The sequence below is a fragment of the Rhinolophus sinicus genome, chromosome 7 (genome assembly GCF_057876585.1).
Source record: "Rhinolophus sinicus isolate RSI-liver-muscle chromosome 7, RSI-T2T, whole genome shotgun sequence".
NCBI classification, from domain to species: Eukaryota; Metazoa; Chordata; class Mammalia; order Chiroptera; family Rhinolophidae; genus Rhinolophus; species Rhinolophus sinicus.
The window spans coordinates 16,728,552-16,755,842 of record NC_142507.1 but is presented as its reverse complement, the minus strand read 5'-3'; the positions used below and the strand labels follow the sequence as shown (position 1 = coordinate 16,755,842).

The window sequence follows — 27,291 nt, the reverse complement described above, 5'->3', positions numbered from 1 at the left end:
CTGAGAAACTCTTCTACTGTCTGGAAATCTTCAGAGTATAATTTCCACAGAGCAGCAGGAAAAAGCATTTGTTTGTTTGTGGATACTTTAAAGCAAAGAAAGCTATTAGAGAAGGCAACAAGAAAAATAAAGTCAAATTGTCTCCCTTCTAATTTGAAAACAAAATCAAAATAACAAGGGCCAGATGTATGTTTGGATGGAACTAAAGGGAAAACAAAATGTGCTAGGCATTACCCTGTCAGTACCGTGTGTGGAAGAGGGGATAAAAGCTACCATGAGTGTCACTGAGTCTGCACTGGGCATCTGTGAGACATAGGAAAAGCATTACACAAAAAATGTATTTATTTCAGCATTTTTCGTAAGATGTCTTAAGGCTTGTTTGCATTAATCAATGTTGGAGGCTCACAGCCTTCTGAGGTATCTTGAACCTGAGGTATCAGTGCGGTGGAGACCTAACTAACTCTATCCATGTGTGAATTCATCTCAAGGCTCGAATTATCCCAAGCCCTGAGAGAGAGATAGTAGCTGTGACGTTTGCTCAAAGAGTTCAGAGACATAGTTTTCTGAGCACATGACTTTCCTTCTCTTTGTTCTGTTTACAGTATTTCTCACTCTTTGTTGTGTATTATACTTGTCCTGTGTACGGCCATTACCTAAAAGACCAAAAACAACTTAACATGAGGGTCTGAGTTTGATGATTTTATTTTTTAAATTTAGTTTTTTATACCATCTTGTACAACAAATGTAGGTAGAGTGAAAGAAATATCACCATCTAAGAGGAAGAAAAGTTTGGGTAGAAAGTAGTCTAAATAGTTACTGAAGGCATTGGTTGACCTGACTGGCCTACATATGATGCCAGGTGCATTTAATGAGCCTGAGAGGACATGTGCCACCTTGTTTCCATGGGAACTTCCTATAGGCCAATGTCATCTTCTACCCCACAGCGTGCCTTGGCGTGGTGGTCCTGAGAGTGTACCTGGCAGCCTTTGATGAACTAGAAAGGGGACAATAGCTGCCGACTCAGGTTCCCTTCTTTTCTAGCCCAGTGAAGTTTCGGGGGGTCTGACCTCAAAGTTTAGAAACAGATGTTGTTACATGTCTCTTGTCCATCTCTGATGAGAATGGTCTAAACTTGGCTGCCTGTCAAGTTTCATAACATGAAGTAGATTTTAGAAGATACTCTACCAGTGTTATACTACTGAGAGGAAGTGAGGAACAGAGAGAATTTGAGACAATAGATATTAAGATTTCAGTTCCTACACTCAAGTAATTTTATTGGTCAGTTATTCTTATCAGCTGGTAAAACACTAAGTCAATTTGTTTTGCATTTCTGGCTGTGTGAAGCAGGATAGCCCCATTCCATGAAGGATACACCTGCAGAGGTTGCTTAGCGGGATGACAGACGAGAAGAGAAAGGTTTCCCCGAGAGGTTCACAGCTCTGAATATAATGGCCTTGACACTGACTAATTAAAATGTCCTGGAAATAATACAAACAGCTAGGTCTTTGTCATTTTGAATCTCTGTGAGTCTACTCAATATGAAGCATACTTTTGTTGGTTCACATAAGTCCTGTTTACAAAGTGATGGATGGTGAAGATAAAGTTTACATGAAACATCTAGATATTATTCATGTTCCCTTATAATAGCAATATAATAAAGGACAACTGGACACTTGTTGGTTACTGTGAAGTTTCCTTTCCTTCCTCCTTGTCATGCGGGAGACCCTGCTGGGTCTCTGCTCCCGCTCCCCATACAAGAACGCAGGATATGGTGAGGCCGAAAAGGAACACCCACGGAGCCATAGGTAGGGGAGTCATACCACTATATTCTCTCTGGCGGCACTATACTCTCACTGGAGGCTGGATCCACACTGTCCGCAAACCGCCATCCACACTTGCCAGCCCAGCCGCCATCTTCTTGCTAGCCCCCATTCTTCCTCTCTCTCCCTCTCCTCTTCTCTCCTAGCGTAGCCACAGCAGTTATATTAGTGGCCAATGGCTCACTGGTTACAGCTGACGGCCAACTAGCCACAGCTGATGGCCATGCAATCACAGTTGGCCATTTACTACCTGAGCCAACACCTTTCTATGTGAGGCTGAGAGCCTGGAAACTTCTTTCTGGGGCTCTGCCCCCACACTCCTTTTCAACAGTTCCCAATTTTCTTTTGGGGATTTAAGTGCTCTGGCTAAGTTATGTCCACCATTGCTTCAAGGATAGAACAAGTGATGTAAGATGGCTGTCGTGCTGGGAGGCCTGCAGGGTCTCTTCTCCCGCTCCCCATACAAGAACGCAGGACATGGTGAGGCCAAAAAGGAACACCCACGGAGCCATAGGTAGGGGAGTCATACCACTTTATTCTCTCTGGCGGCACTATACTCTCACTGGAGGCTGGATACACACTGTCCGCAAACCGCCATCCACGCTTGCCAGCCCAGCCGCCATCTTCTTGCTAGCCCCATTCCTCCTCTCTTCTCCTTCCTTCCGTAGCCACAGCAGTTATATTGTGGCCAATGGCTCACTGGTTACAGCTGACGGTCAACTAGCCACAGCTGCTGGCCATGCAATCACAGTTGGCCATTTACTACCTGAGCCAGCACCTGTCTATGTGAGGCCGAGAGCCTGGAAACTACTCTCTGGGGCTCCGCCCCCACACTCCACCCCTACAGGCTCTCGCCTCACAATCTACGCGACAAGCGTCTTCCGCGAGGGGACCTGTGCGAGGAGCCTGGGGGTGAATGCAATATCCTGGACACAGCCAGGCTCTCTGGGCACAGCCAGGGTTTCTCAGGGCACCACCAGTGCTTCTGGGCACGGCCAGACTTCCTGGACTTCTTAGGGTACCACCTGTCTTCCCGGACACAGCCAGGGTTTCTCAGGGCACCACCAGTACTCCTGGGCACTGCCAGACTTCCTGGACTTCTTAGGGTACCACCTGTCTTCCCGGACACAGCCAGGGTTTCTCAGGGCACCACCAGTACTCCTGGGCACAGCCAGACTTCCTGGACTTCTTAGGGTACCACCTGTCTTCCCGGACACAGCCAGGGTTTCTCCGGGCACCACCAGTACTCCTGGGCACTGCCAGACTTCCTGGACTTCTTAGGGTACCACCTGTCTTCCCGGACACAGCCAGGGTTTCTCAGGGCACCACCAGTACTCCTGGGCACAGCCAGACTTCCTGGACTTCTTAGGGTACCACCTGTCTTCCCGGACACAGCCAGGGTTTCTCAGGGCACCACCAGTACTCCTGGGCACTGCCAGACTTCCTGGACTTCTTAGGGTACCACCTGTCTTCCCGGACACAGCCAGGGTTTCTCAGGGCACCACCAGTACTCCTGGGCACTGCCAGACTTCCTGGACTTCTTAGGGTACCACTAGTTTCCCCGGGCACAGCTAGGATTTCTCAGGGCACTGCCACTTTCTCTGGGAACAGCCACACTTCCTGGACACAGCCAGGGCTTTCAGGGCACTGCCACTCTCTGTGGGCACAGCCACACTTCCTGGACACAGCCAGGGCTCTCAGGGCACTGCCACTCTCTCTGGGAACAGCCCGACTTCCTGGGCACAGCCAGGGTACCTTCAGGGCTCTACTACTCTCTCTGGGAACAGCCCGACTTCCTGGGCACAGCCAGGGTACCTTCAGGGCTCTACTACTCTCTCTGGTAACAGCCCGACTTCCTGGGCACAGCCAGGGTATCTTCAGGGCTCAGCCAGACCTCTCAGCGCACTGCCACTCTCTCTGTGCCTCTCAGGGTACCCTGCTGGAACAACAGCGACTCACAATCAAGGTGCTTACATATTCTCAATGGCGGCCAGTCAAGAGACAAAAGCAAATATCCCCCAGTTCCACTAACAACAGTTACCAAACAAACAGTCAAGCGGTCCATTAAATTAGGGATGGAAGGCAATTCCCCATAGTCCATAGTCATTCGCCAGGACTGTCCTGGGGGTGAGGGACGACCTTGACCTCACCCTCATCTCCCACGGAGGACTCAGCAAGCGTTACCTCCTGGGACTATAAGTCCTGCATCCGGGCTGCCTGAGCAGGAACTTCCCCGGCCCACAGGGCTGCAACGACCTTCGCTTTCTCCGGCCTGTGCTGGTTGGGGAACCGTCCACATCTTTCCACCTCTCCACGGGGCTCCATCTCTCCAGCAGCTGCATGGCTTTTCCTGTGCTGGTGGGAGAACCGTCCACGTCCTTCCACCCCTCCACGGGGGTCCAGCTCTCCGGCAGCTGCTCCTCCTGGTCTTCCTCAGACTGGGTGTTCACACGCACAAACTGCTCCACCACTCTTGGGAGAGCTTTGGCCGGCACCATATCCTGCCGACTACGCCATGTGTCGTGCGGGAGACCCTGCTCGCTGCGCCATTTGTCGTGCTGGGAGGCCTGCAGGGTCTCTTCTCCCGCTCCCCATACAAGAACGCAGGACATGGTGAGGCCAAAAAGGAACACCCACGGAGCCATAGGTAGGGGAGTCATACCACTTTATTCTCTCTGGCGGCACTATACTCTCACTGGAGGCTGGATACACACTGTCCGCAAACCGCCATCCACGCTTGCCAGCCCAGCCGCCATCTTCTTGCTAGCCCCATTCCTCCTCTCTTCTCCTTCCTTCCGTAGCCACAGCAGTTATATTGTGGCCAATGGCTCACTGGTTACAGCTGACGGTCAACTAGCCACAGCTGCTGGCCATGCAATCACAGTTGGCCATTTACTACCTGAGCCAGCACCTGTCTATGTGAGGCCGAGAGCCTGGAAACTACTCTCTGGGGCTCCGCCCCCACAATGGCCAAGCACTACATCTCATTACTCTGGTTACAATGATTGATTCAGGGGAGGACATGTGACTTAATTCAATTGAACAGGACTGAATCTCCAAGTTTTGCTCAGAACTTTGGGACGACTCGGGTACATTATTCTCATCCATATGATATCGGGTACAGGTGTGAGGCCTGGGACTGCAGCCACCAATATTAGTAACACCGACAGAAAGAAAGAACCAAGAGTATTATAAAGACACAGAGACAAAGCCCCAATGACAAGCATAATCCTAAGGGTCAAGCCTTGTCTTACAACAGATTCATACTGTCTTGCGGGGCGGCCTGCGGGGTCTCTGCTCCCACTCCCCACAAGAGAACGCAGGACACGGTGAGGCCAAAAAGGAACACCCACGGAGCCATAGGTAGGGAAGTCATACCACTATATTCTCTCTGGCGGCACTATACTCTCACTGGAGGCTGGATCCACACTGTCCGCAAACCGCCATCCGCGCTTGCCAGCCCAGCCACCATCTTCTTGCTAGCCCCATTTTTTCTGCTAGCGTAGCCACAGCAGTTATATTAGTGGCCATTGGCTCACTGGTTACAGCTGACGGCCAACTAGCCACAGCTGATGGCCATGCAATCACAGTTGATGGCCATTTACTACCTGAGCCAGCACCTGTCTATGTGAGGCCGAGAGCCTGGAAACTGCTTTCTGGGGCTCTGTCCCCACACATACCTACACATCTCACGTATATAAACTAATATATTCTCATTTATCCTTTAGGTCAGGTGGGTTAATACTTTTGTTTGTTTGTTTGCAACATAAGATACCCACACTAATACAGAAACATACTGTATGCTGTGCTTTATGTACTTTATTATGAATAGATATTTATTTTCTCTAATTTTTCTTTTAGTAAAAATACTCAGAAATGGTGAACAGAAATTTCTAAGCCCACATCAATTTTTAGTGCAAACATTTTTAGAATGGATTCTAACACAATCTGAATAATCTTCTAATGTCACAAGTGCTTACTTATCTATATCGTCAAATCAATATAATCTTGCACTGGAGTTTCAATTTTATAGTTTAATGGTAGACTACTGTGAAGAGCTCCTGAATGAAATAACAGAATGTTTTAGGGCATAAACAGCTTTCTTAAAAATACAAAGTTGCCAGGGAAGTTCCCAAGGGGGAAAAAAAATGGAAGGAAGAAAGGAAGGAGGGAGGGAAGGAGGGAGGGAGGGAGGGAGAAGGAGAGAGAGAGAAAGAGAGAGAGAGAAAGAGAGGAAAAAGAAAAACCCAAACTCAAAAATTCAATTCCTCAAGGGAAGTAGGATGAGAAGAAGCCTAATTGCATTTGCTGTTATGGACATTTGGTTGAATCCTTTCTACATTACCCACATAGCTTTAACATTTCAAATGTTCTAGAATGAAGGCAGCACACTGAATCATTTCATATAAAGCTGAAAGTGTCAAGAAAAACATAATCGTATCCTAAGGTGCTACCTGAACTTTTGTACTCTGCAACATGTATCATTACCGTACTTTCATTATTCACAAACTTAATTGTGGACGGACATTCAAGATTGAGGACTGGATGAAATACATCCCCCCTAGGATTTCGGTTAGCTCCTTTTCTATAAGATTGACAATCATGACATCAATATCAATTAAGGTCCTTTGGCACAGACAACAGAAATTAGTTCTAATTTGAGCAAAAGGATTTGCGAGAAAGGATATTAGGATATGTGTGTGTGTGTGTGTGTGTGTGTGTGTGTGTGTGTGTGTGTGTGATCCCATGTGTCGGGTCTCACAGAATTGATCTGAGGCTAAAACAGCAGGCTTGAAACCAGGAAGAAACAAAGGGAGAAACAGGGACACATGCATACAACAGAAAGCAGCACGATAACCGTCTCTAAACATTAACAGCCTGGGCTGCAATCCCCGCCTTCTACAAGGTCCATGGGATTCCTCCAGCTTTCCTCTCTCATCACCTCATTTTGTCAAGATGCAAATTCCCAGGAGATTTGGCTCATCTGGTCAAATGGAAGCAACATGCGTGAAAGAAAGGAGCTGGTCTCTTTGGCTTGTGCTTTTGCAGTGAGACGTGGACACCTGGAGTCATGTTCCCCAAAAGAAATTGGGGTTCTAGGAGGAAGGGGCATAGACTCTATCCAGAAAATATGGCTCCACTGGCAACTGCAGTATCTATAGAAAAGGGATCCAAAGTAATTCTTAGCTTCTCAGATAAGGACACCGAAGGAGTAAGCAGCGTGATTGCGGTCATTTTGTTTTGTTATTTTAAGCTGGCCGGAAAATTAAAGTGTTTCTCGAAACATACATTTCAAAGGTAAAATGCCACTACTCTGGTAGGATAATTTTAGAGAAGGAATTATTCAGAGATAATTGTGATCATGCTGTGTGAGTCTTTGAAATGTTGTACGTGCAAAAAGCTTGAGATTGCAAGTCGGCAAGCTATGTTCTATCACTTAAAAGAGACTGCCCCCCTTAAGTCCCATACACATATTAAAGAGCAGGCGTCCTCAAAGAAAAGGGCTGACATCTCAAGTTCACCTTTAAAGAGGGAATAGCAGATGAAGTCAGTTACTTCGTGAAAAGTATTTTTATTGGAAATACCACACTGAGCGAGAAAATAATGTGTTTATTTCAAGTCTTCGTTCTCTAGGTTTCTAGTGAACAAGGTGGTTTATTCTTCTCATCTATAGAATCTTTGTGGGACTCTTGTATGTATGTAATTAAATTTTTTTGTCTCCTGTTAATCTGTCTGATATTAACTTAGCTATTAGACCCCCCAAAGAACCTAGAAGGGATGAAGGGAAAATTTTTCTGCCCCTTCAGCATGATGAACTTGATTTCCAAGTCCCTTGCCTTTGCTATATTGGATTATTTGAAGCTAGCTGAAGGGGAGGAAGTTCTTCCTTCGACTAAAAGCCTGTGGATGTAAGCCTTGGGGTTTGCTTCAATTGTAGCTAAGCAACACGAAAGAGATGGTAGCTGAGGAAAGGGAAAACACATTAGTATTCCTTAACTACCGGCTCATTTCCTAAACGCTCAGAAGAAGAGTTACAGAAGAACAATCACACTTTCCGATAACACAGCCCTTTGTAAATGTAATTCACTAGTGCAATATCTAAATACTCAGTCCGGTCTGAAAGTTCCATCCATCACAGTGCAGCTTTCACCATGTCACTGCCTCAGAGGAGTGGATGTGACATGACATTTATTACACTGGCCAAATAGAAGGAGCCAGGGAAATGACCATGAGAAGTCACTTAGGCCTTTGGATGTAGCTTTGCCATGTGTATCTTTACACGCATCTTTGTTGTGTGTGTACACTAGCATGATTATACACTTTGCTCAAATTTGTACAACAAAACTCATTTCACTAAAACAGAAAAAATGTAACTTTAGAAAAGGCTAGAGCTATATTAAAATTGATTCAGATTGTCATAAAAGCAGGATTAGTTAGAGATTAAGGTTAAAAAACAACAACACCTCTTCGCTTTGTCTTTTTCTTTATTCCTATTGAGGACCATAGTCTAAAATTTATAGAATGTAGAGAGCATAAAAATAAAATTCAGTTATAGCATTCATTCCAATTTTTTCTTTTATGCAATAGTTATTTATACAAACATATTGACTACATTTATATGCACATTAAAGGAAAGTATTTATAGACTTACTGAAAAACAGGTATTTATAATATTGATATATGCAGCTATATACCTACAATTTAAAAAATAAAATAATAAACTGAAAGTTCCCATTCTCTCCCTTTCTTTTCCTATGTTTGTTTTTAAATAAATTGCCCTGTGTATATCAATATTTATATACTCAAATGTTGACTTAGTGATAAATCTAATTTTTGATCCAGACATTTTATTGCAATGATTACATAAATGAATAGAACCACAAATAAACACATTTTTAATTAACATGTTATTAAGGAAGATACCTTGAGTGGTACAAAAGAAATAACACCAGGGAGAAAGTAAGAAGATAGCTCTTCTCTCAAATTCTTCTCTTATAGTTAATGAAACTAGTCAATATCAGTTTTCAAAACATAATTTCTGTATCCTATTGCATGTTTTCAATATGAATTTTTATTTTAATTATAGTAAAATCTACATTGCCAAAAACCTTTAAGGATGTTATTTTATTCATTAAACAAATATTTACTCAGATGTGGCTCAATGAACAAGACGAAGACCTTTACCTCTGAGAGCTTAAGTTCTAGTGACGGAGACAAAAGTAAAACAGAAAAACAAGGGACACTATTTGTGGTAGACAAATGTGATGAAGAAAAATAAAGGGAGAGAGAATGCCATTACGGGTGTGTGGTAAGGGGAGAGGGTATTTGAAGGAGAAAGACAGTAAGGTGATACGGCGGGGGGAGAGCATTTCAGGCAGAAGGGGAGAAGTGCTAGAAGTCATTTCTATCCTGGAACAACACAATCATTTCACAGGACTCAGAAGTATTTGTAAACTACAAACATAAATGCCACCGACCCAAACTAAGTGTAGACCCAACTCAACTTCCTCATAGGTTCGCATCTTTTTTTCACGCCACCTGACACGAGGAGAAATGTGATGGAGGGGAAGTACGAATGCAGAGAGACAGGGTTCTAAACGGATCACGGTTAAAACATCTGCCCCACACAAACTTTTCAGAAATGCACGGCCCCTCCCAGGATCTTGAAAGTGGCCTATGTGGTACAGGGCCTGGAAACTTAAGCTTCATCAGCTTTCTGGTAAATTCATTTTAGTCAAAGGTCACAGTTTGTTGTTTTCTTCTTTTTCTTAACTGAGGAATAAATCAATGGTTAGGTATGTGGTGAATACAAAGGGTCTTTAGTCCTAACGAAGGGAATTCTGGCCAAAGATCTCCTGAAACATAAAGAGGAGCCAGCGTGAAAAATGATAAATTCTGGTTTGGACGTGTTAAGTTCTGGGTGTCTTACTAGATAATCAAATGGAGACACCATGACTCTAGAGTTCATTAGAGATGTATGTTTGGGAGTAACCAAGCTAAACCAAATGATTGGACGAAATCACTTCAGAGCCCAGGTGTAATAGGAGATGAGTGAGGGTGCATGACAGCTTTGGCGCTCTGCCGTTTATGTGTTTATGTGCCTAAGGAGTAATTGTATTGGTTTTATATAGGAATACAAGTGCAATAAAGAGAAAAAAAAATGAAGACAGAGAGATGGGTCATGATTGTAGAGCAGTGGGCTCGGACTAGGTTACAGAGGATGGAATCCAGTAGAAGAGGGAAGGGGCTGCTTTAGGCCAGGGCAGGGGCAGTGACCCATCATAACTGGAGGGAAAGCGGGGTGTGCAAGTCAGACACAGGATGTGGTGACGTGAAGGGAAGTATTGAAACATCAGAAAACCCACGCTGCTTCTGACTATTGCAGTTTTCTTTAGGACACATGCATGTTGCTCCATATAACTATTAAGATTCTCCTATCTTTTTTTATTGATCTCTCAATCGATGTACCTCTGTTCTCCTTAGTTGAAGATAGGAATTATTTGAAGGCAAGACATATACGTGTATCCATTATGGAACAGTCCTCCAAACACATACACACAATATCTTTGAGTGTGCTTTGCACATAATAGGTAGGTAACCAATAAATTTTGCGAAAATGCAGGAACCAGGTTATTAGTTAATTACCAATAATAAAGTAAACAATGTTTGGTTACAATAAAAGTTACCCCCTTTGAGGGCCAGGCTTTGTCTTGTCAGCTATCGTATTCCTGGCATGAAGGAGAGAGCCTAGCTCATTAAATATATCTGTGTGTAAATATTATGAGTGAGTCTAATATTAGATATGCAGACTTTAAGGGCTACTGTATATTAGGTTCTCCTGAAGTGCAGGAGGAAAAAAAATGACTCCTGTGAGGAAACAAAGAAAGGAAAAAGGATAAAGCTAAAGGATAAAACTAATAAAGCTAAAGGGAAAGGGAATAAAAATATTAAAATCATGGGTGCAGTTATAACTACTTTATAAAGTTGATATGTCTAAAAGAAATACATATTTCAAAGAAATGGAGAAAATGTTTCAAAAGTCAGTCCGAGCTAGAGAGGAGAGAGGTGGGGTCCGAGCAAAAGAAAAATGTGGGAAAGTCTGAAAGCCAGGGTGAGTTCACCCATCTCCCATTGTGCATTTTGTAGTGAGGCTGAGGGCCAGGGCTGCAATTTGTAGAAACTACAGAGTGATGATATAGCTCAGTGCCTCTGGACAGGGAGGAGGCTGGGTTAGCGCCCTAGCCAGTCTGGGCTCAGGGTAGCAGAAAAGGGACTAGAAATTAATGTTTCCTTTGGGGGAAGGGGAGATTGAGAGCTGAGGAGCCTCAGAGGGGCTCAGTTTGGCACGGGGTAAATGACCCTGAATCCAAGGGCTGATGGACAGGCCTCTCAGGACTCACAATGACTGTGGCATGTGAACAGTACTAGTCAGAGCTGGAGAGGGGCCTGCCCAGCAGTGGGGTTCTGGGCTCCCCAGGAGCACGGCCTGGCTGAGCAAATGCACCAGGAGTTACACCAGCCAGGCTGGAACAGAAACACAGGTAGGACTCCACAGACAAGACTGGATCCAGGCTGTCTCAGCAGAGATTGGCCAGAGGACAGCCAGGACCAAAAAGTCAGTGCAGGGGGACCAGCCCAAGACCTCACCTGAGGCCAGGCCCTTCCGCCATCCTGATATAAGGACAGCAAGAGGCTTCTCCTACGGCCAGCAACCATGAGGGGAAGGAGCAGGGCGGGTAGGGAGGACCAGGTCTGTTAGGAGAGAAACAGCATCCATGGGCTATTTACCCAACAGAGATGGTCTGCGGGAACGCTAGGTTTTCATCTCCCAAACATTTGGCTCCAGGGAGGTGGAGACTGGTGAGGAGGAGTATCAGCCAGAGAAAATAAAAAGTGCCATTTTATTTGTTTTTATGAACCCAGTGTGTTAAACTGCAACCCGTCCACTTGGAGATTAAGGGGCTTTCAGAAGACCAGCTTCAGCTGGAAAAGAGGTGGCAGCCTGTGACTCAGCCAGAAAAGGGCATCGCGATCCTCAGTGGTCATGATGGCCCAAGGAGAGCCACGCCTGCCAGAGAAGAGGGGGAGAGAGAACACAGTTCAAGGTGAGGTCAGAGCATGAGTTTGCTGACCCAGGAAGTGAAGCTAACCAACCCGGAAAAATGGCATCTGTGCTTCGATCTGCTGTCAATTAACTGAATCAGGTAGGTGTGTTTCTGCAACTCCTCTACCTCTGGAGGGTTATCTTACCTAAATTGCCTTGACTGCCTATTTTGAAATTCCTAAAATGGTGGTAAGATTAAACTGTGCACTTGATACCATGTTCTACTGTGCTGTCCTAAGTGGGTGTTCAACTGGAGGAATGCAAGGGGAAAAGGCCAAAAACGGAAAATCTCTTGATGCTCAGAGGGCTACAATGTGAGTTTCCCAAGAAGGGCGTGACTGAATCGGCTCCTGGCTGCTGTTGGGAGCCCTTCTTATTCTGGCAGCATCTCATTCTGCCTAGATTGAGGGTGTAGACTTGTAGGACGTGAGAGAAATTTTAGGGAAAGGGGTTCTCCAGTGTTTTTTAAGGACTCTCCAATTTATTATTCCTTCAGAAAATCTCCACATCCAGAATTGAGTTAAGATCTGAAGACTTTATTCTATAAATACCCTTGATTCCTTTCCGTTGTGAGTTAGAGTTTGAGTCTTTAGTGTGGAACGTCTGATATGCTCTTTATCCTCCACCAGCAGCTTTGTCGTCTCCCTGGAGAGTCCAAGTTTAATGTTGTATTACGGCCATGATCTTCATATTTTCCAGTTCGTCCTCTCTATGAATATGGCCGAATCATTGGCCTTCATTTTCCTGAGAAAGATTTTTTTTGAAAGGGGGTCAAATATATAGTGATGGAAGGAGAGCTGACTCTGGGTGGTGAACACACAATGCAATATGTAGATGATGTATTATAGAACTGTACATTTGAAACCTATTTAATTTTACTAACCAATGTCACCTCAATAAATTTAATTTAAAAAAGTGAAGTCTCATTTTTAAATGTCTAATTCAGGTGTGGATACCTCTCACTATTTATAGACTTAATTATGGATTAAAAAGTAATTATAATCCCTCTGGTGTTTCCCTCTGAAATTGCTCTAGATATTCTAAATTGATCTTCACTACATCTTTGTAAGATTTGGCCATAAGATCAATTATTTCCCTTTAACAGAAAGAAGAGAAGGGAAGTGGTTTGCCCAAGGTCACTCAGCAAATGAGTGCTGGGTGCAGCATAAAGCCCAGGTCCTGTGATTCCTGCTCCTGTGCTCACTGCAGGAAACCTTGTTGCCCCCAAACCATAACACCCCCTCAGGGGTGGCTCCAGCTCAGCTAAGCAGGCAGACCTCTCCCGAGGCATATGGCTGGCCAGAGAGGATGCAGCCCACTGCGTGGCCAAATCCGTTCTGACCCTGACACCAGAAAACAGCACAGACTAAATAGGTTACAGGACGATGAAGCAGCAGCCTCCCGTCTCCATCCAGCACGACACACCACGCTGGAGCATCTCAGTCTTCCAAACCTCTTGTCCTCACAATGACAGCAAAAGCAGAGGTGTTACATACTGTCGGTCACCTAAATCTATTAAAAACCCGAAAGTTTAATACATGCAAGTCCCTGTAACATATAATTACATACCCTGTACATATAATTACCCTAACACATAGCTGGTGAGTGCCAGAGCCAGGATCTGAACTGCAGTCTAACTTCAGCCTCCGTTGTTAGAGCAGGAGGCAACGCGAAGGTGAGTGCGTACAGAGCAGGTTACTGCTACTCAAGGGGACGGGAGAGACCAACAGGAATAAATCACTCTTGGAAGCCGGCTCAGAAGGGACCAGGAGATGAAATGGAATGAGTGTCTCTCATGTTACCTATTGGCTAATTTAACTTTGTGACCTTGGCGTAGTCAAGCCTAGTGTCAAAGTGATTGCATAGAGGTATAAATTATATTTAAAGAAAACAGACTCTGGTGGAATGGAATAACGATAAATAACCGTATGGGAGAGGAATGCCTGGACATGTCTCTCCAATAAGTTTGCCCTCTTAACTTTTAGCTATCTTTTATGGCCTCACTGCGGCTTTTTCAAGTAATTGAACAATCACTGCTTTGCAGACATGCTCCAACATAACATGCAGTACATTCCGACACTTAAAAATATGCCCATCAGAACTGGGACAGATTGGAATTAAAGTACGGCCAGTAGGGATGAGGAAGAGGAATGAGTGGGTATTAGGTCATTTTCTGAAGTGCAGAATGAACAGTTCACCAGCCATTCAGCATGGTGAGTCCATCAGCCATTTCTGTGCAGCCAGCTATCCCCAAACAATTATTTATTTAGCTTATGAGCTGTGAGTTAGCAAAGTGGTCTGGGATCAGCTGAGTGTTTTCCTTTGGTCTTGGCTGGGTGCTCTCATGTACGTATCTTCAGTAGCTGCTTGTCCGCTAGGTGCTGCAGCTCCTGGGAGTTCATGGGGCTAGGGCAAGCAAAGGTGGTGATTGGACCACATATTTCTGTTTATCTAGCTCAGACTTCTTCACATGGTCCCCAAGGCAACAAGAGAGGCTCCCCCCATGCACTTGCACTTTTCAATGTTCTGTTTGTGTCATGTTTACTTCTGATCGACTAGCCAAAGTAAGTCACAAGGCCAGCCAAGACTGATGGAGGTGGAGGAAATGTTACCTTTGATAGGAGGAGCTGCAAAGCATTGTGGATATTTTTGCAATTTCCCTGTGACTTCTGCCGCAATAACTCACATTGCTCTGCAAAAGATGTCCATCATCCTAGATCCCTTAAAAGTCTTAATTAGGTCATCAGATTTGAAATCAACGGCATCAGCATCTCGTCAGATATGTTTTCTATATCCAGAGGCCAGTGAGCTAAGGCAAGACATATGTCCCCCATCACAACACTCCCTACATCCGTATACATACCATCATAGACACACCCAATCAAAAAAGCAGTCACTGGTTCGTGAGAACTCTGACGTCCTACAACAGACAATATGCGAGATGCCCCACCCTAGAGGCAGAAGATGGTCCTTCGTTAGAGCTTGGTTCTGCTCCCTGGAAATGGCTCCCAGCCTGATTTCTTGACTGTGCCCTGGGAATAGTTTCCTGACCCATTGCTCTCCAGGGCTGTTGGCTCTACCTCTTGGGCTTTTTAGTTCCTTCTCTGAAATGTCCTTTCCTCCTCATCAAAAGTGGCTCATTTTGCATGTGAGCAGCCATCTAAACACACATTCTACTGCTGCAGTTTTAGGAGTCTAGAAGCGTTTCTCCAACTTAAAGCTCGTGGCTCTTTTGTTTGAAAAAAACCCCTCAAAAATATGTATTTAAGTTTCTTAGAATTCCTTTTATTTAGTTCAAAAGTATTTCTAGGCACTACCATAAAACTTGTAGAGATCTTAACAACTTTTCTTACAGCCACACTTTTGAATTGATGTTTGCCATGAAGAATTCTTTACTGTATGGAAAGGTGGAATGTGAAAAAGTTAGTAGGTCCTGAGCCTTCTAAATTCCCTTTAAGTTTTGCTATAAAACTAAATAATTCTTTCTTGAACTCATCTCCTTCCTAGCTCTTACAATAAAGGAAGTGAAATGACACTTTTATAATTCTGTTTGGTGATCCTAGAAAATCCTAAAGTTCATTAGGTACTGCCCTCTTTTCTAAGTTGTTGCAGGTATTACTTTTGCCAATTTTTATACTTCTATTTGTCCCTCAGATCATCATTTTTATAAATTTCAAACAGCCTCTTCACTGTTTTTTCAGTTTTCCAGTTGCCTAGTCTCAAAGTCAATGCCACATATTTCAACATTTTCTTTTGGCATCACCCCACATCTAGCTTCCAATTTCATGATCAGTTATGTCTTGCAGCTTATAAACTGCCCCAAAACTCAGTGGCTTAAAACAACCACCATTTATTTGACTTACAATTTTGTGGATCAACAGTTTGGACTGGACTCAGCCAAGTGATTTCTTTCTTTCTTTTTTTTTTTTCCTTTTGGTTGTCTCAGTTGCGTTCATTCACTCTTAGGTTTGATGGCTGCGGACCTCATTCAGCTGGGGACCTCTGCTGCTGGGGTTGACTAGCTGGGCGTGTTAGCCGGGAACATGACTGGGCAATGTGTTGTTGTTTTTATCATCTGTGGGCAAGCCCAGGCTTTTCCACACAGTGGAGGTGGCACCGGTCCCACGAGCAGTAATGAGGAAGCTCTAACACAAAAGAATTTTGAAGCTTTGGCTTGTGTCACTTTTGCTCCTGTCTCATTGTCCTAAGAAAGTCACAGGCTAGTCCCGATTCCAGGGGAGTGGAGCAAGCTCTCTCCATCATCTGTCATCTGCTGTTTCCTGTAGCCCATGAGTGTTTCTGTTTCTTTTCCACTTATTCTTTTGTTAGCCATGGCTTTTTAAGAAATGGTTTTATTTTATTTAGTTTTTTGAGAATATCCTTATTTTGCTCTGGCTTGGTTCATAGTTTGGCTTATAACTGAAGGAAGAAATATTTTTCCTGCCCAATTTTGAAGGTATCCCTCCACTGTCGTCTGTATTCTACTGTGACTGTTGAGAAATCTGAAGAGATTCTAAATTTTCATCCTTTGTATTTGACTTGACGTTCTTAAGAAAGTATGACTCAGTTTCCTTCTCTAAAAAAAAGATACAGTAATCCTACCTTTCTCAGTGTTCTATGTGGAATCACATGAGACAGTAATGTGTGCAAAGTGCTTGGCAGAGGTCTGGCACATGGGAATTGCCCCCCAGGATGGTAGTGTAATTCTCCATGTTGACTCTCTTCCACCAGCATAATTAAAAATGAGGAACAAGGGCTTGGCACGTACCGGGTTAATATACAGAAGAGACATGAGGACTAATTTTGCAGGAAATGGAACTAAGAGGTTGGATTCCAAGCCTGCCGCCTACATGCTCCAACACACAGCACTCAGGCCATGCTAATCAATGACACAGCAATCTCTCTGAAGACGAGATATTTCATTAGGACCCTCCTGCAGTGAAGCGCCTGGAAAGAAAACACAGGTTGTGCTTTACAAGAGTTAAAAACCAACCTCTCTTTGTTCTTCTTGCATCTTACTGAAGTTAAAGATAAACTTATGCTTGTTCTTCTATCCTCCTTCACCCTCATACCAAAGCATTTTCCAAGGAAGCAGAAAACACATATAAACCTCAGCCTGAGGGTTGGCGTGGTCTCTCTTCCACTAGCGATTGGAGATCGCCACTCTGTCTGTGGGGTGGCCTTTGTTGTCTTACTTACGCTCTGCTAAATAAACTCACTTTTACTTGGAGCTCTATATTGGCTCACATTGAGCTTTGTGAAGCCAAGGGCCCTCTTTTCTTTTCCTGTAACAAGACCGCTGCTTATTACACCACATAACCAACCTCTTCAAAACATCCTCAGAAATGTTTTGCAAATCGACTGGCTGACAAGGAAAAAGGAAGTGTTTGGAGTTTTATATTTGTCCTATCATTTTTGGAAGGGATGTTACCCTTGCCCTGCTAAAGAGCCTGCATTGCTTCCGACCAGTAGCATTGGTTCCGCACGTGCCTGGCAGTGCCTTGGATGAAACCTCTGGATCAAAAGTGGGAGAGCTTTCAGATCACATACCAGTCAAGCTAATGCTGATTCTGCGAAGAGAAAATTCTGATGATCATTCTTATCATTAAAGGTTCAAACTTCCATTATAGAGGTGGTGCCGATTGAAAAAAAAAAAAAAAAAAAAAGATGCAATGACATGTAGATGTCATGAAAATCTGAAAATTGTGACAAAACAGTCATTCCAAACCTTTCACAAGGCAGATGGTCATCTGCTACCGCTAATCAATGCTGAGTGTTGGAGGATTAGGGAAGTTTGTCCAATATGAGATTTAAAAATGCTTACTCTATTAGATTCCTTAGTATTCTTCCTTCAGCAATTCAGATGACAAAAAGGTGTTTTAAAATGACATACTATCTCTTTATCATGCAAATATGAACATATAATGTGAATAAAGATTAAATTACAAGTTATACATTCCAGAAAAATAAAAAAAAACATTAAGTTGTTCTGAAAACCCCACTTTTCCCAGAGGAAATTAACCTTGCAAATGCGTTCCCTTTTCATTTCAGAAAAGAATGTATGTTTCGCAGGTACAGATGGGAAATCAGAAAATATGATCAGAAAACATCTTATTGTTTACCATACATATTCTGAGAATTTGAAGAAGAGTGTAAAATCTCAGTTACAAAAATACTTGGCAAAGATACAAAGCAGAGAGAGACATGGCAAAGAACTTTTTATTCAACGAAAATGTTTTCAGTCGATCATCACTGTTACTTATGCTCACAGCAAGTGTTCATAGTCTAAACACATGGTTATTGAATTTATGAAAAATATAGGACCGGGACTGACATTGTACTCCTGTTGACCAGGTCCATGAAACAAAAGGGTAAGCAAAACAATGTCAGGTCTCAGACCCCAGTTCCAATAGCTAATTTGGAGCTCAATCGCTGTCTGCCGTACACCAGTATTTAAGGAAGTCTCTTTCCATGTAATTTCCTTGTGGCCTTATAAGTGAATTGAAGTCCACTGAATCGTCCTCCAACTTCAAAAATATATATATATTTTATGGAAGACTGACAGATAAACAGAAAGACACAAACGCCTGCAATTAATTGTACTAAAAGTTGGGCTGTTTTAAGTGCTATAACAGAAGCATATATACTGTAGTTGCAGAGTCATAAAATGCCTCTGCTTTAACTGAGCCTCAGACATTAGATGAAATTACGACTTGTTAATAAGATGTGTAATGATGCATAAGAGCAGATGGTGACAAAGGCCAGTTAGGATGCTGTTCCTCTATTCTAGGCCACAGGACGTGAGCACCTGAATGTGGGATCATTATCTGAACTAGAAAGGAGTAGATACGGGGAAAATGTGAGAGAAAACTGAGGTTTGAATAATAGATTTGTTCCCTAAGGGAAATAATGAAGGAACCATAAAATGGATCTAAAAATTTCTACATCTATAGTTTTAAAAGTGACCAGACTTTGGAAATTTGACCAGAGTATAATCTAATTCAGCCATAAGGAAGGCACCCTCTTCTGTGAAAACTCCAGCTGGAGTGATTTCTGTGGGCCCCTCCTTTCTAACGTAGGTCTGTTGTCTCAAATGGACCCATATTTAAGAGAAGTCCACCATGTACCTGGTACGGGATTAGGAACCTGGGGAAACACCAAATAAGATCAAACCAATTCACTATCATAGAATCCTTGCAATCTTTCAAGACTGATGAGTGTCTGCCGTATTCTGGCAGCGTGTTGGGCCCCAATGAGACACCCTGCCCTGGGGGAGGTCCACAGCAGTGACAGAAATGGCACTGTGGACGGAAAAGTGGCCACATGTTAAACCTGACAAGCTCAGGAGACTGAAAATAACCACATAGGATTGCGTGAGCATAAAAATTCCTAACTAAGATGGGCCAATGCGGGAAGTCACATCCTTGGCCTGTGACTTCCTTGACAAATTTCAATCTTGACCTTAAGTGAGCCTTTCTGTGGTCTTCTTGGAAATAAGATAACATACCCTTGTGATGTAAGAATAATCCTTTTCCTGACCCCTCAGAGGGCACAACCCACCACACCAGAGCAGGAAACTACAAAATCCCTCATTGTCATTTTGTTCCCCAAATACCATCTCTATGTTCTGTAAAATGCTATTAACTATCCTGGTGGGTAGTTTACATTGGTGGGTACCAATGTAAAAGAAGTGTGTGTCTCTCCATTTTGCTTTTTGTCCAATCCCAGAGATTTCCCTGCTTTGCTTTCTCCCACCCCCTTAATCTACAACCAATGGATTTAATGTAACCTTTCTCCTTTGATTCTAATTGTATAAAATAAATTGCAAAATGACCATTTGCCAGAGCATTTTCTCAATCTGTTGAGACTGCTTCCCGGCAATTGTCGTCAGGTTAGCTCAAATAAACTCATAAGCTTTCTCTTAGGCTGGATAGTTTTTTGTTGACAGCAGAATGACAGAATAACAACTCTAACTGACTTAAGCAAAGAAAGGGAATTCATCGGTTCACAAAATTGAAAAGTCCTAGGTTTCCAGCTCTTTATCATTTGTCCCAGTGAAATTCCAGGCATGGAGTCCCCTTAGCCTGGTTACTCACAGCCCCTCCCTCAGGGAGGTCACACGTTGATTGTTTGCACCTGGGAATCAATGGCTGGGGTTCACTCAACCCAAACCAAATGAACCAAGAAAACAGGAGTCATGGTTGTCACAGGAAAACTGAAGTGCATTACCAGAAGCACAGGGAATCCACACATTTCCAGTTCAGTGTTTACTGCGTATGACTGGACAGAAGCATTAGACACGCCCTCTTCTTGGCCCTGTTGATGTCTCCCTGTTGTCTTCCACTCTGACTTCTCTGTTCCTCACAGGACGTACCAGACCCACTTTCACTTTGCACTTTCAAATATTTGTTCTGTATTTTGAAAAATGTTTCAGCCTTTCAACTACTTGCTTGCCTTGATTTCTAGCTACAGAGCCCCCTGGAAGACACACGTCATTTCATCATTTGCGAACCTCTAGTCCCTGCCACCAGGGCCACAAGTCCTGACACTGCCATCTGCCTCTGCACCCCTCCCCGACCCGAGTGGGTTGGGCTTTGGCAAAGCGCCCCCTGTGCCCATGGTGAAGGGAGTACTAGAAGTTCTAGTACTGAGACTTGAGAACAACAGGGCCACAGAGGCTTTGGCTTTCTTCGGTGGCTGCCTGGGAGGGCTGGTTAGTACAACTAAGAAATGCAGGGAAGTTAATACACTGGGTTGTAGAGTGATTAATGAGAGGCAGGAAATGAGAAGCAGCTTGAAGACGAACTACATGCCCTTCCCTGTCTGACCAACTATATCAAAGGCATCTTTACATTGGGCCTCTCTGGACATTGCATGACCAAACACCAGGCTGCATTTTCTTGTGAGGCTGTGACCCATGAGGCATCGCACCACTGTGTGTTTCCTTCCTGCCTTTCCTTCTTCCCACCTGTTCTCCTCTTATTATTATTGCCTTGCTGTGGTGCCCCCATAGCCCTCCAACAAAATATTACCGTGGAGCTTGGCTTTGGCTTTGCTTCTCAGGAAACCTGGGCTAAGACACAGGGCCATCCTTCTCTTCAGGGGCCCTCCTACGTTACTTGTCTTCTCACATTCTTCTGGGAGACATTACCCACACCTGAGATTTCTGATATACCGGGGGTGCCAAAAAGAGGTATACAAGTGGACACTTTGGTCAACGTTGCTCAAGCAGTAGTTTGCCATTATCAGAAGTGTCTGGACACTGATGGTAACCACTTTGAGTACCTCTTCTAATTGCAGAAGTCAAATGTGACTTGTATTCATCTTTTGTTATCAGTATATATTATTACAATTTTAATACAGTTTTCCTTTCTTAAAATGTGTATACATTTTTTAGCACCCTCTGTATATAATATATTCTATTCATAGTATACATAAATATACTGTGTATAAATGCTAACTATAATCTGTAATCTGATGATGCCCAGACGTCCATCTCCATCCCGGGCTCCTCTCCTGAGCTCCAGCTCTTGCTGGACATCTCTCTGTGGAAGGCTCACAGGGATCTCCAACTCGACATGCTCCAAACTTATCCACAGGTCAAAATGCAAGCTGCTCTTCCCTTGACGTTCTCTGTCTTAGTGAACGGAAACACCACGCCCCCCCCCCCCCTTGCCTAAATCAGAAACCTGGAATCACCTTGACCCCTCACTCGCTCTTACTCCTAACTATTTACATCCAGTCTCTCCCCAACCTCAGCAATTCTATCTTCTAAATACACTTCAGTCTCATCGACATTAGCCATCTTCACTGCCATAAGCTCTCCAAACCATCCTCCTACCTCTTTTGCATTCCTCCAGCCCATCCTTAAAGAGTGTTCCCTGTAAAACACATACCACAAAGACATTTTGTTGTCCTTATGTAAATATTCTTTAATGTTATGAAGTCTGCATTTTTTGCTCTATCTTCTGCCTATACTTTCAGGTTCATTTCTTGCCTCTCAAAATCGAGAGGGTTTTGGTTCCAGCACTATTGAACTTTTATTTCTTTGGGGCCCCATGATCTTTCTGACCCGTGAGTCTTCACATAAGCTGTTTTCTCTGCTTGAAGCAGTTTTCTCTCTCCTCTTCACCTTGCTAACTTCTACTCACCCTTTAAGTCTCACCTAGATGTCATTTCTTCCAGAAAGCCCTCCTGGATCTCCACTCCTTCTCCTAGTTCAGGTCAGGGGTTACTGCTGACTCCTACTCTGCCTGTACATCTGCTGTCATTGCACTAGAGCATTTGATCAGAGGCACTGTTTAGTTGTCCTCCTTTCTGTATAGGAATGAGGCCTTATCTACCTTGTTCACTGCCTTCTCCCAAACCTGACACAATGATTGGCTTAACATATGTCTAATGTATAAATATATTTGTAAATGTTTTTGTCTTTTCATATTTTTGTCAAGTCCAGAACATCCAGGTTTCTTTCCCAAGAATTCCAGAAAACTGGTGTGTGCTGTCTTGCCTTTGTAGATTCTTTTAACAGCTTTCCTTACAGAATTATGAGGTAGCATTACAATCACTTTTAAGACACTAAATTTTTAGCTAGATGATACCATCAAGTACTAAGAAATATTACCACATAGATGTGAATGAAATCATTATTACATGTTTTGAAGTTCATGTGCTTTGTTTTACATTTTGGTTTTGTTGAAATAATAGAACTTAAAACCTACAGTCTTTAAGAATTCATTTCACTGTAAATGAATAATTAAAACACTTATTTTTATTGTCTACAAGGGCCTGTCACTTGGACACAGAGAGTCCAGGACACAAGTCACATTATTTATAGTGTAGATATTACTTTATAGTGTAGATATTTTTACCCGTGTCTCTTGGACTTTTCATTTTGTGATTACCTTAACATAATATACCCTTAAAAGGTTTTTTCTTGTAGTGTTTATTTTTTAGCATGGTAATTATTTTATGCAGTGGTTTAAATCTTTTAAAACTAGCCTAAAGGCACTTAAAAACATTTCTAAAAAATACTTTTTCACTTAAAATAAACAAGCCATCAGACTCTTTTTTAAAACATTCATGGCACAATTACCATACACATTTAAAAAAATCTAACGCATAAATATTCAGTGTCATACAGCACACTGCTTAACACTAAGGTTCATTTCCCTCTAAAAATATGTTAATATGGATTATTAATTTGCTGGGTCCTAGAAAAGTTATTTAAATTTAACAAATAAGCTGGAGGTAAAGGAATTGAAATAGAGCATAATTGAGCTCTAAAACTGGTTTTAGATTTGGTTTCCCTAAGGAGAAGTAAAATTTCTTATACAAATCTGTTCCAAAATTTCTATTTCAATTTTGATATATAAACGTAACTCGATTTTTAAATCAATGGATTAAATATATTTGGCAAAAACTAAATTACAGTGTTCCCCCCAGATGTAGAGAAATGAAGCAAGTGAGTTTCATTTTTTGAGAAAAAGGGGAGGCAGGAGGAAAGAATCTAAAAACTTTATTTTTTAGTGACTATATATCTGAAATTAGTTTGAAATGTTAATTTTCAAACTAAGGAAGGTATACTAAAGCTGACAGGCATCACTCTTAAGACATCTAGCCTCACTACTTTCAATCTCATAGGAAAACCTAAAGTTCATGATTAAAAAGTTATCAGTAAGGGAAATGAATTCGAATCCACTAATAACAGCATCCAAATTAACCTTGTGAAGGCAGCGTTAAGATTAGCTAGAAAATGGAAGTTAATTAGTATGGAAATAAAGGCCTGTGAACATTAAATTGTCAAAGAAAGAAATAGACTAACGAATCAAAAAATTAAATGAAGAAGAAAAGCTAGCCATGAAAAAATCTAGTCAATTGAGTTGCAGATTCTTCCATTTACAAACAGTGCCCAAATCTTGGTAGGCTCGAGGGAATGGTAACATAATATTGAAACAACTATGAAATAACCACTTAGGATATTTAATGCCGGAGTTGATTATATCTTTAAAATATTAAATATTGGTCACTGATTTATATTTTAATATTACTACCATTCTAAAATGTCCTCTGGAATTCAGGGTGTTGGACAAAAGTAATAAACTCGGTCAGTGTGGTTTTCAAAGCGTAGGTCCCACCGGCAGCACCAGTAGCACCAGGAAACTTATTAATCTTATAGAAAGTCCGTAAATTATTCTGTTATGATGTACTTGGATACTATTGCTAAATCCAATGGGAATTGAAATTCTATTTTTTCCCCAGAAACTCTAAACAGAGGATCACTAAAATTTGAATGAAACATTTGTGAATGTATTTTGGAAGGCCATCTTGAATGAGTATCCAACATTGTTATCCACTGGCAAAATTAATATTCCAAAATACTAAAAATCAGCAAACTTCAATCTATTATTCACAGATTATTTGGTGTTTTAAAAGTTGATTTAAGCACTCAGCATTTTCTAAAGTTTTCAGTTAATTTTTGTCAACATCCTGCATTCAGACTGTTTTGTCAATATAAGTAATGGCTATATCAGATGCTAAAAAGGAAGGATTTTAGAACTGCTTTAGGGCTGGCCCCATGGCTCAGGTGGTTGGAGCTCCATGCTCCTAACGCCCAAGGCTGCTGGTTCAATTCCCACATGGGCCAGTGGGCTCTCAACCACAAGGTTGTTTACTCCCACAAGGGATGGTGGGCTCTGCCCCCTGCAACTAAGATTGAACACGGCACCTTGAGCTGAGCTGCCGCTGAGCTCCTGGATGGCTCAGTTGATTGGAGCGCGTCCTCTTAACAAGGTTGTAGGTTCGACTTCTGCAGGAGATGGTGGGCTGCGCCCCCTGCAACTAACAATGGTGTCTGGACTTGGAGCTGAGCTGGGCCCTCCACAGCTACGATTGAAGGGACAACAACTTGACTTGGAAAAAATCTTGGAAGTACACACTGTTCCCTAGTAAAGTCCTGTTCCCCTTCCCCAATAAAATTTTAAAAAATCAAGTACCTTATGAGTACATCTGCAAGGTGTTTTAAAAAACTAAAAAACTGCTTTATGTAAGTCATGAAAGACACAACTAAGTTCTCACTTCTCAACCTACTGAGAATAAAAAGAACTATAATTACATAGTTGGTAAAAGTTCTAATTAATTTCATTTAGCAATTTCTGAGAGTGGCACTAAGTGGCACTGATACAAGAAAAGCATTAAGATGACACTAATGTAAGAATAGCTAGCATTAAATTTACAATTTATTAGTTACTCATAGCTACCAATGGGTAAATTTGGGATAAAACATTTAAATAGTCATGCTGATGAATTCTGTTAATATTTGAGTAAATAAATATGAATAGCAAAGAATGAAACTCAAGAAATGTTAAACATAATTAGAAAAGAAAGCATAAGAACTAAGTGAACATTATTCACTCTAGTAAAAGATCAACCATTAATTAAAACCAAGTATATAACATAGTCAAGACCTATGATAATTTCAAAATGTGATTTCATTAGTGCATTTTAGGACAGGTGGCATTCCAATTCCACCTTTTTCTGTAAGAAATACTGCTAATTGTAAAAAATCACAATTAAATTTTTTTAGGCAGTAACTGTGTGTAAAGGTTAGGTTCTATTCATTTATGTCATATTGCAATTCAGACATGCATCTTGATTTTAAAACCATGCCGATATCAACATTTCCTTCTAGAATTTTCATTAAGGCAGACCTGTTTAGCATTATGTATGTTTTCCTTAACAGGGTGCAGTGTAGTTTTGGCAAGTTTAATTTTATTTCTTCAGTGAAACTAAACTTCTGGTCAGAAACAGGCAACAAAATCTCTCATTTGACCACTGTTTGAAGGATTTCTAACACGGAATGTTTACTTAGAAAGAATTGCTCCCTGGGGCCCCAGTGTTCTCTGCATAGATGCAGAGATCCTTTTTCAGTGCCATGCTAGACTCTCTACCTTTGCTCTTTCGTGGCTCTCTCTGAAGGACTTCCTAAGTTTGGTTTGGATATTTATTTTTGTTTGCTTTGCTTATTCCATTTAGTAGATGCTCAGGTAAGGCAGGTCTATATCTGTGCAAATAACCATATAGATGAAGATGATAACCAAAGTATTCGAACTCATATGTAGCAGTAGCATTAGCATAGTGAAAGGAAACTGCAAAATCAGAATGGCAACTGGGATGCTCTATAGGAGGATAATGGTTACATTTCCAGGGCCAAAAGAGTTCTGGGTGGAGAAAGTTTGAATTAGGTGGTATTTGGCAAAAGGGGATGAAAAGTTTTGTTTCTAGTGGTATCTCTGGAATCTGATTCTGTGTTTAGGATTCCCATGCATCTTTCCAGCGCTATCTTCAGAGGAACAGGAGTACAGGTATCGCTTTAATCACAGGAACAACTCTCAAAGCCTCTTTGCTCAGTTCATATCACGCTCCTCCATTCGCATAGCCCTGCTTTACATAATGCTTCAGGGTCATTGTTCACAAGCAGCCATCTCAAGTCATCTAGTGTGACATATACATCCTCATTGGCTTTCATAAACCACTCAACACATTCTGGACAATGTCATGAATATACTGAAAGGCTTTAGCTGTTTCCAATTTAATTGTTTTCTGCCTTCTTCCATGTTTAACCTCACAGCAGGGAAGTCTTTCTTTTCTTCTGGGCTCATAAACAATGCTTTATTATAAGGCCTGGTCCATGTTGCTCTGACATATTTGGCCATTTGTTCTAGATTTCGAGGTCCTGTCATAACCCGTCAAAGAATTTTCACCTTCCTATAGAGGGTTTCCTCAACATCTGTGCTCTCACATTTGTGATGACTGTCACCTGTATTCAATTTCATCGGCCCTTCTAGATGATTCTGGACAGAATCATCTGCATGCCTCACATGAGGATACTTAACTAAGAATATTAGGCTAGATGTCACCTCGTTCTTCCAACAAAATACTAAGTGGCTGAGAACATTAAAAAATTTATCTGACTGCTAATCCAGAAAGGCAGGTTAAACAATGCAGCCAAGAATTTCAGGCCATTCAGTTCCTAAAGTGCATATCTGATATCAGTAGGGTTCCCTCCGGCTCCTCTGGGAGAGGTAGGGCTGGACCACAGCTGCTTTTGGCAGCTGCGGGCACTGTGCACTGAGGTCCTGGATGCTGTGCAGGTGGAGAGAGCCCACAGCGCTCCAGCCTGTGTGCTCAACTCTCCAGCATTATTTTTAGTGATCTGTTTGTGTGTCAGTGCACGCGCAGGTATGTGTGATTCTATATTACTCTATATGAGCATGTACATTATTTCCATTACATTTTTTTGCTCTGTAACAACTGTAAAAACTGTCAAGTGTATCATCTGTTGAATTAAAGTTGCTGACGGCAATTGTT

General features: G+C 42.4%; 1 protein-coding gene and 1 pseudogene across 1 annotated transcript in view; one reads left to right on the top strand and one right to left on the bottom strand.

The window, feature by feature from the left end:
• Positions 1-11,491, bottom strand: part of LOC141568658 (uncharacterized) — a 72,276-nt gene extending 60,785 nt beyond the window's left edge. Inside the window, exon 1 of the mRNA XM_088799740.1 lies at positions 11,469-11,491. Coding sequence (XP_088655866.1) covers positions 11,469-11,491 — 23 coding nt within the window. The remainder of the gene's footprint in view (positions 1-11,468) is intronic.
• A 127-nt stretch (positions 11,492-11,618) lies between these two features.
• Positions 11,619-27,291, top strand: part of LOC148757639 (heterogeneous nuclear ribonucleoprotein A1-like) — a 34,609-nt pseudogene continuing 18,936 nt past the window's right edge.